Source organism: Schistocerca gregaria, chromosome 3 (genome assembly GCF_023897955.1).
Source record: "Schistocerca gregaria isolate iqSchGreg1 chromosome 3, iqSchGreg1.2, whole genome shotgun sequence".
Lineage (NCBI taxonomy): Eukaryota > Metazoa > Arthropoda > Insecta > Orthoptera > Acrididae > Schistocerca > Schistocerca gregaria.
In genome coordinates, this window is record NC_064922.1 from 248,054,272 (window position 1) to 248,066,660 (window position 12,389).

At 44.3% G+C, this 12,389-nt stretch overlaps 1 protein-coding gene across 5 annotated transcripts in view; it reads left to right on the plus strand.

The window, feature by feature from the left end:
* Positions 1–353: 353 nt before the first annotated feature.
* LOC126356271 (macrophage colony-stimulating factor 1 receptor-like) overlaps positions 354–12,389 on the plus strand; it is a 276,453-nt gene continuing 264,417 nt past the window's right edge. For 4 of the 5 annotated variants that reach the window (XM_050007118.1, XM_050007121.1, XM_050007120.1 and 1 more), the window contains exon 1: positions 354–506. In XM_050007118.1, the coding sequence (XP_049863075.1) occupies positions 378–506 (129 nt within the window). In that variant the 5' untranslated portion in view covers positions 354–377. The remainder of the gene's footprint in view (positions 507–12,389) is intronic. The other variant, XM_050007117.1, reaches the window with a different exon arrangement.

A 12,389-nucleotide genomic window follows, 5' to 3' on the forward strand; every position in this document is an offset into this window, starting at 1 on the left:
AGCGTAAAACATTGCGTGGGCGTTACTACATGGTTCCGCCATCTGTTGGTAAAATTATGAAGTATTACGAAGCTTTATTGTACGAGAGTGGTGAAGCGAGCGTAGCCGCGGCTGAGCGGCGACCTGGGCAACTTCGCCAGGCTTCCGTACTTCATGAATGAACTACTTCATTTGAACGCTTCACGACAAAGAGTGAAATGAATGAAGTAGTTCACGGGAATGAACGAGTTCGACGCATCTCTACATGCGTGTGGGTTGCGAAAGCGGGCTGACGGGCGGGCTTGGCGGCGCGGTGGGGCGTCTGCTGCGGCCGCGTTCTCTGGCCGGCGGTCCGCTGCTGCGGCCCCAGTTGTCCACGGATCGCCGCGCCGCGCGCAATGGACTGCACTGCCCCGCTGCTGCCTCTGCTGCTGTCTCTGCTGCTGCTTGCTGCTTCCGCAAAGGGCGGGCCTAGGCGCGCACCCCACAACTTCGACGGCGCAGCGCGCTGCTTGCTCGCCTGCCAGGTCAGTTCCTCGCTTTTAAATAGAGATGGGGCCCCTCCACGCCCCGCTATCGACAGGGGATCTCAAGTTGGTTCCGTATTTCTAGATTTCCGGAAAGCTTTTGCCTCACAAGCGACTTCTAATCAAGCTGCGGGCCTATGGGGTATCGTCTCAGTTGTGCGACTGGATTTGTGAGTTCCTGTCAGGAAGGTCGCAGTTCGTAGTAATATGCGGCAAATCATCGAGTAGAACTGAAGTGATATCAGGTGCTCCCCAGGGAAGCGTCCTGGGACCTATGCTGTTCCTGATCTATATAAATGACCTGGGTGACAATCTGAGCAGTTCTCTTAGGTTGTTCGCAGATGATGCTGTAATTTACCTTGATCCGAAGACCAGTATCAGAAAAGATTGCTGTATGGTGTGGCAGGAGGCAGTTGACGCTAAATAACGAAAAGTGTGAGGTGATCCACATGAGCTCCAAAAGAAATCCGTTGGAATTCGATTACTCGATAAATAGTACAATTCTGAAGGCTGTCAATTCATACAAGTACCTGGGTGTAAAAATTACGAACAACTTCAGTTGGAAGGACCACATAGATAACATTGTGGGGAAGGCGAGCCAAAGGTTGCGTTTCATTGGCAGGACACGTAAAAGATGCAACAAGTCCACTAAAGAGACAGCTTACACTACACTCGTTGGTCCTCTGTTAGAATATTGCTGCGCGGTGTGGGATCCTTACCAGGTGGGATTGACGGAGGACATCGAAAGGGTGCAAAAAAGGGCAGCTCGTTTTGTATTATCACGTTATAGGGGAGAGAGTGTGGCAGATATGATACACGAGTTGGGATGGAAGTCATTAAAGAATAGACGTTTTTCGTGGCGGCGAGACCTTTTTACGAAATTTCAGTCACCAACTTTCTCTTCCGAATGCGAAAATATTTTGTTGAGCCCAACCTACATAGGTAGGAATGATCATCAAAATGAAATACGAGAAATCAGAGCTCGAACAGAAAGGTTTAGGTGTTCGTTTTTCCCGCGCGCTGTTCAGGAGTGGAATGGTAGGGAGATATATGATTGTGGTTCGATGAACCCTCTGCCAAGCACTTAAATTTGAATTGCAGAGTAATCATGTAGATGTAGATGTGACCAGACCAAAAGTTCTACTGTCACCTCCGTCAACATGTTAGTTGTCTAGTAAGTGGATCACAGGATGCTGGGCTGTGATGTTATCCGTGCGTCTGGGTAAGACTACTCACTAACACGGTCCATCAGGTGATAGATAGTGGACGAAACGCGAGTGAGGGTACCATTTTGAAGAGCAGAGGGAAAAAACTGCCAAGGCACGTGGCGGGGGAAAAAAACCTCTGCGACAGTGGGTTTGGGTAGTAAGAGCAGTAGTGTCTTACTAGCTGCGATAGTTCATGCAAGGTTGGATTTGTTAGTGTGGGTATCATGCATCATTACCGTGGCAATAGATGGAGATGTATCCCAGTTGCTGCAGCCGCTACATTCCTGGAACAATCAAGATCGTTATACAGGGTGTTACAAAAAGGTACGGCCAAACTTTCTGGAAACATTCCTCACACACAAATAAAGAAAAGATGTTATGTGGACATGTGTCCGGAAACGCTTAGTTTCCACGTTAGAGCTCATTTTATTTTCGTCAGTATGTACTGTACTTCCTCGATTCACCACCAGTTGGCCCAACTGAAGGAAGGTAATGTTGACTTCGGTGCTTGTGTTGACATGCAACTCATTGCTCTACAGTACTAGCATCAAGCACATCAGCACGTTCGTGTTGTCTCTGTTGGATCGTTACACAATGATTGCATTTCGTTTTATTTCTTAGGCCCAGATGCAATGAAAATACTTGCAAAACAGTGTAAATGTCGATGGTGTGCGCTGTGAATCTTATTGGGAAACAGCCTTATTCCTTTCACTCGTGGTAATTATCGTATGGCGTTATTACAAATCACACTACTGAACATAAATTAAGAATAACAGCCATATGGAAACATCTAGGTTAAAAATACAGTTAAATGAACTATGAGTTGTGTTCAAGAAGCCTTCAAACTGCCCCGTGTAGGCCGATAGTGAACATGTCTGCACTATATGGCGGAGTGTCTGCCTTTTTGCTTCACGGTCACATTTAGAAGGTTTGTTTCGTTACCAATTATATCGCCGCTACCCTTTCCGGCTGCTGTATAATGCATTTCGTGAGGTTGGACCGTTCACTGTTTCTATTTTGCTTCTTTTTCCACAGTTCAGTTCAGCATTTTCCTGTTTTCACGTTTGATCTATGTTCAGTTTTCGACGGGCTGTCCGCTTTGCGCTCTTACCACTAGATCTGAGGTGTGTGCGATGGGGAGTTTCCCTTGCCAGGAGCGCTGCAACCAGCGCGGGTCAGGGCAGTGTTTGGCTATTCTTCGAGTTTTACTGTGCCTGTTAATACGTATAGATAAAACAAATATCGCACTAATCTGCGGCCGCTCTATAGAATGGGTAAGTAAAGTACCGGTTTAAAAATAATTTTGTTCGTAACGTGAAATAAACCGATGCCATCCGTCGACAATGGGTGTCACGGGAAAGACACGATAAGCACTATTTGTCTGGGCTGACTCCAGCTACACAATGCAAACACTAAATGGCAAATATCTGTTGAACCCCCAGCGAAATTGCGCCTAACGTCTCTTGAGAGAGGCAGCCTGCATAATTAGTAAGCAAATTTACCATGGTTGGTCCTAATTCGGTTTAGAGTTACAAAGGACTTTTTTTGGGGGTGATCAGAGTCAGTCGGTTTTTCAGAGAGAAATCGGAATTTGTTGAGATCTGCAGTTACACTATTTTCCCAGGCTTTCAGAATGAGATTTTCACTCTGCAGCGGAGTGTGCGCTGATATGAAACTTCCTGGCAGATTAAAACTGTGTGCCCGACCGAGACTCGAACTCGGGACCTTTGCCTTTCGCGGGCAAGTGCTCTACCAACTGAGCTACCGAAGCACGACTCACGTCCGGTACTCACAGCTTTACTTCTGCCAGTATCCGTCTCCTACCTTCCAAACTTTACAGAAGCTCTTCTGCGAACCTTGCAGAACTAGCACTCCTGAAAGAAAGGATATTGCGGAGACATGGCTTAGCCACAGCCTGGGGGATGTTTCCAGAATGAGATTTTCACTCTGCAGCGGAGTGTGCGCTGATATGAAACTTCCTGGCAGATTAAAACTGTGTGCCCGACCGAGACTCGAACTCGGGACCTTTGCCTTTCGCGGGCAAGTGCTCTACCAACTGAGCTACCGAAGCACGACTCACGTCCGGTACTCACAGCTTTACTTCTGCCAGTATCCGTCTCCTACCTTCCAAACTTTACAGAAGCTCTTCTGCGAACCTTGCAGAACTAGCACTCCTGAAAGAAAGGATATTGCGGAGACATGGCTTAGCCACAGCCTGGGGGATGTTTCCAGAATGAGATTTTCACTCTGCAGCGGAGTGTGCGCTGATATGAAACTTCCTGGCAGATTAAAACTGTGTGCCCGACCGAGACTCGAACTCGGGACCTTTGCCTTTCGCGGGCAAGTGCTCTACCAACTGAGCTACCGAAGCACGACTCACGTCCGGTACTCACAGCTTTACTTCTGCCAGTATCCCCCAGGCTGTGGCTAAGCCATGTCTCCGCAATATCCTTTCTTTCAGGAGTGCTAGTTCTGCAAGGTTTGCAGAAGAGCTTCTGTAAAGTTTGGAAGGTAGGAGACGGATACTGGCAGAAGTAAAGCTGTGAGTACCGGACGTGAGTCGTGCTTCGGTAGCTCAGTTGGTAGAGCACTTGCCCGCGAAAGGCAAAGGTCCCGAGTTCGAGTCTCGGTCGGGCACACAGTTTTAATCTGCCAGGAAGTTTCATATCAGCGCACACTCCGCTGCAGAGTGAAAATCTCATTCTGGAAACATCCCCCAGGCTGTGGCTAAGCCATGTCTCCGCAATCCTTTCTTTCAGGAGTGCTAGTTCTGCAAGGTTCGCAGAAGAGCTTCTGTAAAGTTTGGAAGGTAGGAGACGGATACTGGCAGAAGTAAAGCTGTGAGTACCGGACGTGAGTCGTGCTTCGGTAGCTCAGTTGGTAGAGCACTTGCCCGCGAAAGGCAAAGGTCCCGAGTTCGAGTCTCGGTCGGGCACACAGTTTTAATCTGCCAGGAAGTTCCCAGGCTTTCTTTCGATGTTGCACAATATCAAGGTTGTTATTTCCTAGGCTCAGAGCTTCAGCAAATGGTGGTTTTCTAGAATGGAGCCCTTTAATATTAATGCAAGCAGAGAACGAATCAAAACGAAGTAGTTGATTGTTTTGAATTTCTATAAATTCTTTAAGAAGTCCTTGTTATCTTCTCAGCCGGCTACGGTGGCCGAGCGGTTCTAGGCGCTTCAGTGCGGAACCGCGCGACTGCTACGGTCGCAGGTTCGAATCCTGCCTCGGGCATGGATGTGTGTGATGTCCTTAGGTTAGTTAGGTTTAAGTAGTTCTAAGTTCCAGGGGACTGAAGACCACAGATGTTAAGTCTCATAGTGCTCAGAGTTTTTTTTTTATCTTCGCAGTTGTAATGGAGATATAAGACTAACGACTGACAGCCAAAAGACGGGAGTTCCTTAGGTAGAGCACCTACCCGCGGAAAACAAAGGTCCCGTGTTCGAGTCTCGGTCCTGACCACAGTTTTAATCTACCAGAAAGTTTTAATAATATATTGTGAGAAATGATTGATATTTTTACTGAAAGATTAAATCCTGAGACTCCAATTAGTGTGTTGAAAACCTGGAAATAATAGTGAAGAAATAAAAGAATGGATCGAAGATAAAAGAAAAGCAACAGAAGCAGACAGGAAAGAAAAATGCTGGGAGTGTGATGACAATGTCAGTGATACTGGTTCATTGGTGGATAGGAGCGGATCACCTAGGATATGCTGGCAGAGAAGCTATGCTTAGGATAATCGGAGTACCTGTAATCCCCTCCAGAATTCCGTGTGGTTTCGCATCAGCAATGGTTTTCTGGGTAATATGTTCAAAAGGCATACGACGAAAATGGGAAATGAGGTATTTAGACGCAGTTTATTGTTGAAAAGAAGGAAAACATTTAAGATACGCCAATATGGAGCCTCGCTAATGTGAATACGTGACGATATGATTTAACCACCTCTTGAATACAGAGCAGTTTTAGATAAGACGAAGGTTACTATTAAGTTTGCTCCAGGGTCGTATGGCTGAAACAGGTGACACAAAGGATAATCATCCATACTGTTATGCATAGATGTTGCCAAGACGCAAACACGCAGACAGTATTGTATTGCAGTTAAAGAACGTTGACAGGCATTTAATGAGCGGGGAGAGGTGCTGACAATGGAACCTCCCCATCGCACCCCCTTCAGATTTTTGTTATAAGTTGGCACAGTGGATAGGCCTTGAAAAACTGAACACAGATCAATCGAGAAAACAGGAAGAAGTTGTGTGGAATTATGAAAAAAATAAGCAAAATATACAAACTGAGTAGTCCATGTGCACGATAAGCAACGTCAAGAATACTCTGAGATCAGGAGCGCCGTGGTCCCGTAGTTAGTGTGAGCAGCTGCGTAACGAGAGGTCCTAGGTTCAAGTCTTCCCTCGAGTGAAATGTTTAATATTTTATTTTCAGACAATTATTATCTGTCTGCCCGTCCGCCTGACAATCGTTCGATCCCTTAAGGAACTTTCCGATTCCTTACAGTTCGTAAAATATTCATTAACCTTGTTATTGAAGTCGCGAGCTACATTTTCTGGATTCATATTGCCCACGGAATACATCTCACGTATTTAATGCACTCTCGTCCAAAGTAGCGAACAGTCTACTGCCAGCCAGGGAGCCTCGTTAGCAGGAATAATCTCTATTCCGTGCGCTGTAGTCGACTGACGTCGTGTGTTTCGATGTTTGTTTAGGTGTAGCGTCCCCATACTACGGCGCAGTTACCTCGCATCGGACGGACGGATAACAATTGTCTGAAAACAAAAAATTGAAATTTTCACTCAAGCGTAGGCTCGAACCAAAGACGTCTCGTTCCGCAGCTGCTGACGCTAACCACGGGACCACGGTGATCCAGAGTTCATAGTGTCCTGGATGTTACCTATCTTGCGCATGGACTACTCAGTTTATATATTTTGCTTATTTTTTTCATAGTTCTACACAATTTCTTCCTGTTTTCTCGATTGATCTGTATTCAGTTTTTCAAGGCCTGTCCAGTGTGCCAACTTATAACTAAATCTGAGGAGGGTGCTATGGGGAGGTTCCCTTGTGAGTGACAAAGAAACTAATAAAGAAAATTGAGCTGGTAAAAGTAATGTACACTATTTGGTGACATCTACCTTAAATATGCCCAGGAACGACTAACATCATCCAACAATCGAGTCTAATGTCTGAGCTAGTTTTTATTTTATTTTGGGTGGCAACATTTCCTAACCTTTTGAATATCATATAAATTAGAGAGAGATTTTCTGTATGCTGTGACAATCTGTTCTTTTCAATTTATATTCTTATACAGGATTAGCCAAAATATTTTACCGTCTTTTGATTGAGGTTCAAATGGCTCTGAGCACTATGGGACTCAACTGCTGTGGTCATCAGTCCCCTAGAACTTAGAACTACTTAAACCTAACTAACCTAAGGACATCACACACATCCATGCCCGAGGCAGGATTCGAACCTGCGACCGTGGCAGTTGTACGGTTCCGGACTGCGCGCCTAGAACCGCGAGACCACCGCGGCCGGCTTTGATTGAGGAACTGGGTACACCAAGGACTGCTGGAGGAAATGCTTGACGAAAATGTTGGTTGATCAGCTTTATGTGCGGCATAAGGATCACCTATCGCTTCATAGGTATTAGGCTGAGACCGAGGTTTTGTGATCTCCTTGATAGTTTTGTGATGATCTTGATACTAAACAGAGGTCATCTTTCACGCCTTATTGTATCACTGATATTCTTGGAGCTGGCACTCGGGTAGAGTTGAATATGCTTACAGTATGTCATAGTCGTAAGACTGTAACGGAGATGATGAGAGGGAAGCAACACAATAAGGACTGCACCCTGCGGGACCGTGGAGAGCAATTTTGTCCGTGATGATTCCTCCAACCCGTGGGCGATATCAATTTATGAGGTATGTTTTAATTTTTCGAAAGTAAGATACTGAAGCCAACGTTATCAGAGTCTATATCAAAATCAGTGTTAAGATGGCCGCTTCTCGCCTGTCCGCGGCTTATTTGAGACAGCATTAAGTGATTTATTGATAACATAAAGCGAAAATAAAGGCGATGTGCGAAAGAAATCTCCTACAAAACACTTGCGAGACCTGAAATACTTTTAAAAGTTTGTGGCATCCGAGTCTGGTTGGTCTCACTGGGGGCATCGTGAATGTACAATAATAATAATCGTAGGCTGACTTGCCTCACGTAAGAGTGTAACAGAGGTATTGAGAAATGTCAGCTGGCAGACTTTTTAAAAATGATGCCGAGCATGTCGTGAAATGTAGAAGACCTGGATTTTTGGTGGACTATACAAACACAATAAAAATACTCGTTGACACGCAATTAATAATGGTTCGCACCGAAAGAGATGGCGCAGTGATAAGGTACTGGTTAGCATTCGGAAGGACGGCGATTCAAATCCTCGATCGGCCATACAGATTTAGGTTTTTCGTGATTTCCCTAAATTGTTAAAGGCAGATGCTCGGACTCTGTAAACATCGGCTTCCGCGGCCGTTGTAACAGGCAATAAAATTCTTCTGGGATTCAGGCCGCATTGAAATTATAAAATTCCGACGTTTCGGCGACTATTGCCGACGCCTTCAGGGTGTACTGATAACTGCTGAATGAGCATTTTTTTCCCTTTATTGTATTTTAATGCCCCACCTGGGGCGGGCTGGCAACAGCATATGCGCTGTTCTTCAGCCGAAAGACATGAATTGTACAAAGTAAGACATTTGAAAGGACAGAAAGGAGAAAATACGGTGTACATATACACAAAAAGGGGGTAACAGTACGAAAGGGAACAGTCAAAAAAGGGGCGAGTGTAAAATGCAGATAAAAACCGTAAAAAAATTAGCGCACACAAAACGAAATAGCGCACACTGGATCACAAAAGTACTGGATGAGCACTAGTCTGGTTACTTATATACTATGGAGGAGTGCTGTCATTGGATATGTGGGTGAGGCGGAAGGGTTTTAGGCGCTCTTTTATTGGTCTTTGCATTGCGTGTTGTCATTGGCGGAAATAGGCGTTTTCTATTGGACTTTCCTTTATTGATTGCCGTTGGTGGGAATCGGCGAATAGGAAAATACATCCCCCCTCCCCCCCCCCCCCCCCTCCCCCCGAGAAGTTCCTTCAGATTGCCGAAAAGATGGAAATAACACGGTGCAAGAACTGTACTTCCCGACCAACAATACTCACACCTGTGCGGCGTTGGTCACCACTTCATTACCAATGTGCTGCATATACGAGGGTCATTTTTAAAGTAAGAACCGATAGGCCATCGTGTCCGCACACCCTGTCACGTAACGTCCGTTGACGGTCGGCCACTCTTTGTCTGTCTCTCACTAGGCCGCCATAACGTTTCACGTCTCTGCCGGTGTTTGTTGCATGGTTATACTGCATCAATCAGTGATCCCGCTGCTAGTGATGTACGCTCGGTTATTTAGTTCTTTAATCCAAAACAAGTTCGTCCTGCTGAAATTCACCACCAGCTTGTTGAAGTTTATGGTGCAGGTGTAATGGATGATGGAGATGTGCGTAGGTGGTGTGTGCTTTCTAATGAAGGAAGGACAAATGTTCATTATGAAGAACGGTCTGGACGGTCTATTGTCATGAATGAACACTTGATACAAAAAGCTGACGACGCAATTGACCAAAACAGGCGCTTCACTATTGACGAGCTGCATCAGAAATTTCCGCAACAAGATCAGTTGTTTATCACATTATTACTGACAAACTTCAGCACAAAAAAAGTGTGCGATATGTTGACAGAAGAACGCAAAACAAAGGAATGGCACATTTTGACCGTTTTGGAACGCTATCATATAGTCGATGACGATTGTGACGAGTTCTTGAGTCACATTGTGACCGGTGATCAAACGTGTATTGCGCATTACACTCCAGAGAACAAACGTCAAACCAGTGAGCGGCATCATTCAAACTTCCTGACGAAAAACGAAAATTCAAACAAGAACCTTCAACACGGAAAATCGTGGCCACGTTTTTTTTTGGGACCGGAAAGGCATTCTTTAATCAGACTTTTTGCCAACAGGAATGACAATAAATGTACTGTGAAACATTATTAGAGCTTAGGCGCGCTCTTCAGTTTCGCCAGCGGGGAATGCTCTCTAGCGGCGTCGTACTGCTTCACGACAAATGCTCAGCCTCACGCTGCGGCAAGAGCAAAGACGCAACTGGACAAGTTTAATTGGGAATTACTGGATCATTCACCTTACAGCCCTGACTTACCACTATCAGAATTTCATCTGTTTCCAAAACTGTAGGTGGAAAGCGCTTGGAAAATGATGACATATTGAAAGAAACTATTGCTACCTGGTTTAACGGTCAGCCGGCAGAATTCTTCGATGCTGGGAACCAAAAGCTGCTGCCACGACTTGACAAATGTTTAAATGTTCATAGTGACATGTTGAAAACTGGGAAAATGGGCATATTGTAATTTGTGATACAATTTACGTTCATAAATAAAGTTTCTCTTACTCTATTGCAAATCGGTTACTAATTTAACAATGACATTCGCACCCACAGAAGTTCATCTGTGTGATTTAACATTTTGGCAACAAGAACCCTCCTGTCCCGCGCACTTTCACTTTGCGCACGTTTACGGCTACCGCGTGATTTCAATGCCATATTGTGAACTACCTGTGTCTGCAGCAAACCCTCAATATGTATTCTTTTCTGACGGTGCTCCACTCTTTTTGCACATTGGTCTTAGCGTGGAACGACCTGTGTAACTTGGTTTCTGCCTTATTTTTATTCGGGGCTTTAAAGGGCAACGTGAAGCATGCGTGTCATTGCGAAAATAGTTACTCCGTATGACTTGTAACACTACCACCATATTTTTGTGCAGCCAAGAATTTACCTCCCACTCAATAAAAATCTACGTACTCGTATCGTATCCAGAACTTGTTATCCAACTTAAAACTCGCATGATAACCTTTGACTAAACAGAAACTAATTCGAATTGATCTACAACTGATCTGAAAGCAATTTGTCTTTATATTAAAAGCACCACTGAACTAAAACAATTATCTCTCCCTAAGCAAAATGTCCACTGACCTCGCGTCCTGACAACATTGTTGCAATGCTGATGTGAAATGATATTCGAAGGCAACGATTTTAGAATGAAGTATATATTCAAATATATATTCAAAAAAACAGAGTAAAACTTCGCTCGAGCTTCACACATAACATTGGTCTGAACGATACTGTGCTTAATAAAATGAACAATGATTAAAAACGGTACGATGTTAACAGAGAATTTCTATAAAAACGAAACAGCTTAATTAGTAAATATATTAAAGGATGATTCAGGGAGGAGGGGTGGTCTTCCTCTGAGCTCCGAGCCTTTCATCTAACAGGTACAATCACAAGTCAACCAACGGCTGCTAAATACATCCGTCACCTCCCACACTTGAAATAAGAATGTATTTGACACGGCAGCGGCAAAGACTGTCCCCACAACAAGACCAAATATTGTTTATAGGAAACATAACCACACACATACATTACTAGACTGGCAAAAAGGTAGCTTTTACCGAAGCGTGACGTTTGGTGAGGTAAGATGGCGGCGTCAAGCAGTCTGTATGTGGCACTAACACGATTTTATGAAACGGAATGGAGTTTTAAGCATTGCATTTGATCAAATATTAGTTGTTGAGTTCAACACATTCAACGTAGAACAGTGTTATGGGAAGCGCATTAAGTAACATATATACACGCCTTTAAAGCAAACTCTAGATTTCCTAAGAACATTCAAACGAATAAAGACACTTGGTATCAATGACAATGTTGTTGTTGTTGTGGTCTTCAGTACTGAGACTGGTTCGATGCAGCTCTCTATGCTACTCTATCCTGTGCAAGCTTCTTCATCTCCCAGTGTCTACTGCAATCTACATCCTTCTAAATCTGCTTAGTGTAGTCATCTCTTGGTCTCCCCCTACGGTTTTTACCCTCCACGCTGCCCTCCAATACTAAACTGGTGATCCCTTGATGCCTCAGAACATGTCCTACCAACCGATCCCTTCTTCTGGTCAAGTTGTGCCACAAACTTCTCTTCTCCTCAATTCTGTTCAATACTTCCTCATTAGTTATGCGATCTACCCATCTAATCTTCAGCATTCTTCTGTAACACCACATTTCGAAAGCTTCTATTCTCTTCTTGTCCAAACTATTTATCGTGTCCATGTTTCACTTCCATACATGGCTACACTCCACACAAATACTTTCAGAAACGACTTCCTGACACTTAAATCAATAGTCGATGTTAACTAATTTCTCTTCTTCAGAAACGTTTTCCTTGCCATTGCCAGTCTACATTTTATATCCTCTCTACTTCGACCATAATCAGTTATTTTGCTCCCCAAATAGCAAAACTCCTTTACTACTTTAAGTGTCTCATTTCCTAATCTAACTCTCTCAGCATCACCCGACTTAATTCGACTACATTCCATTATCCTCGTTTTGCTTTTGTTGATGGTCATCTTATATCCTCCTTTCAAGACACTATCCATTCCGTTCAACTGCTCTTCCTAGTCCTTTGCTGTCTCTGACAGAATTACGATGTCATCGGCGAGCCTCAAAGTTTTTATTTCTTCTCCATGGATTTTAATACCTACTCAGAATTTTTCTTTTGTT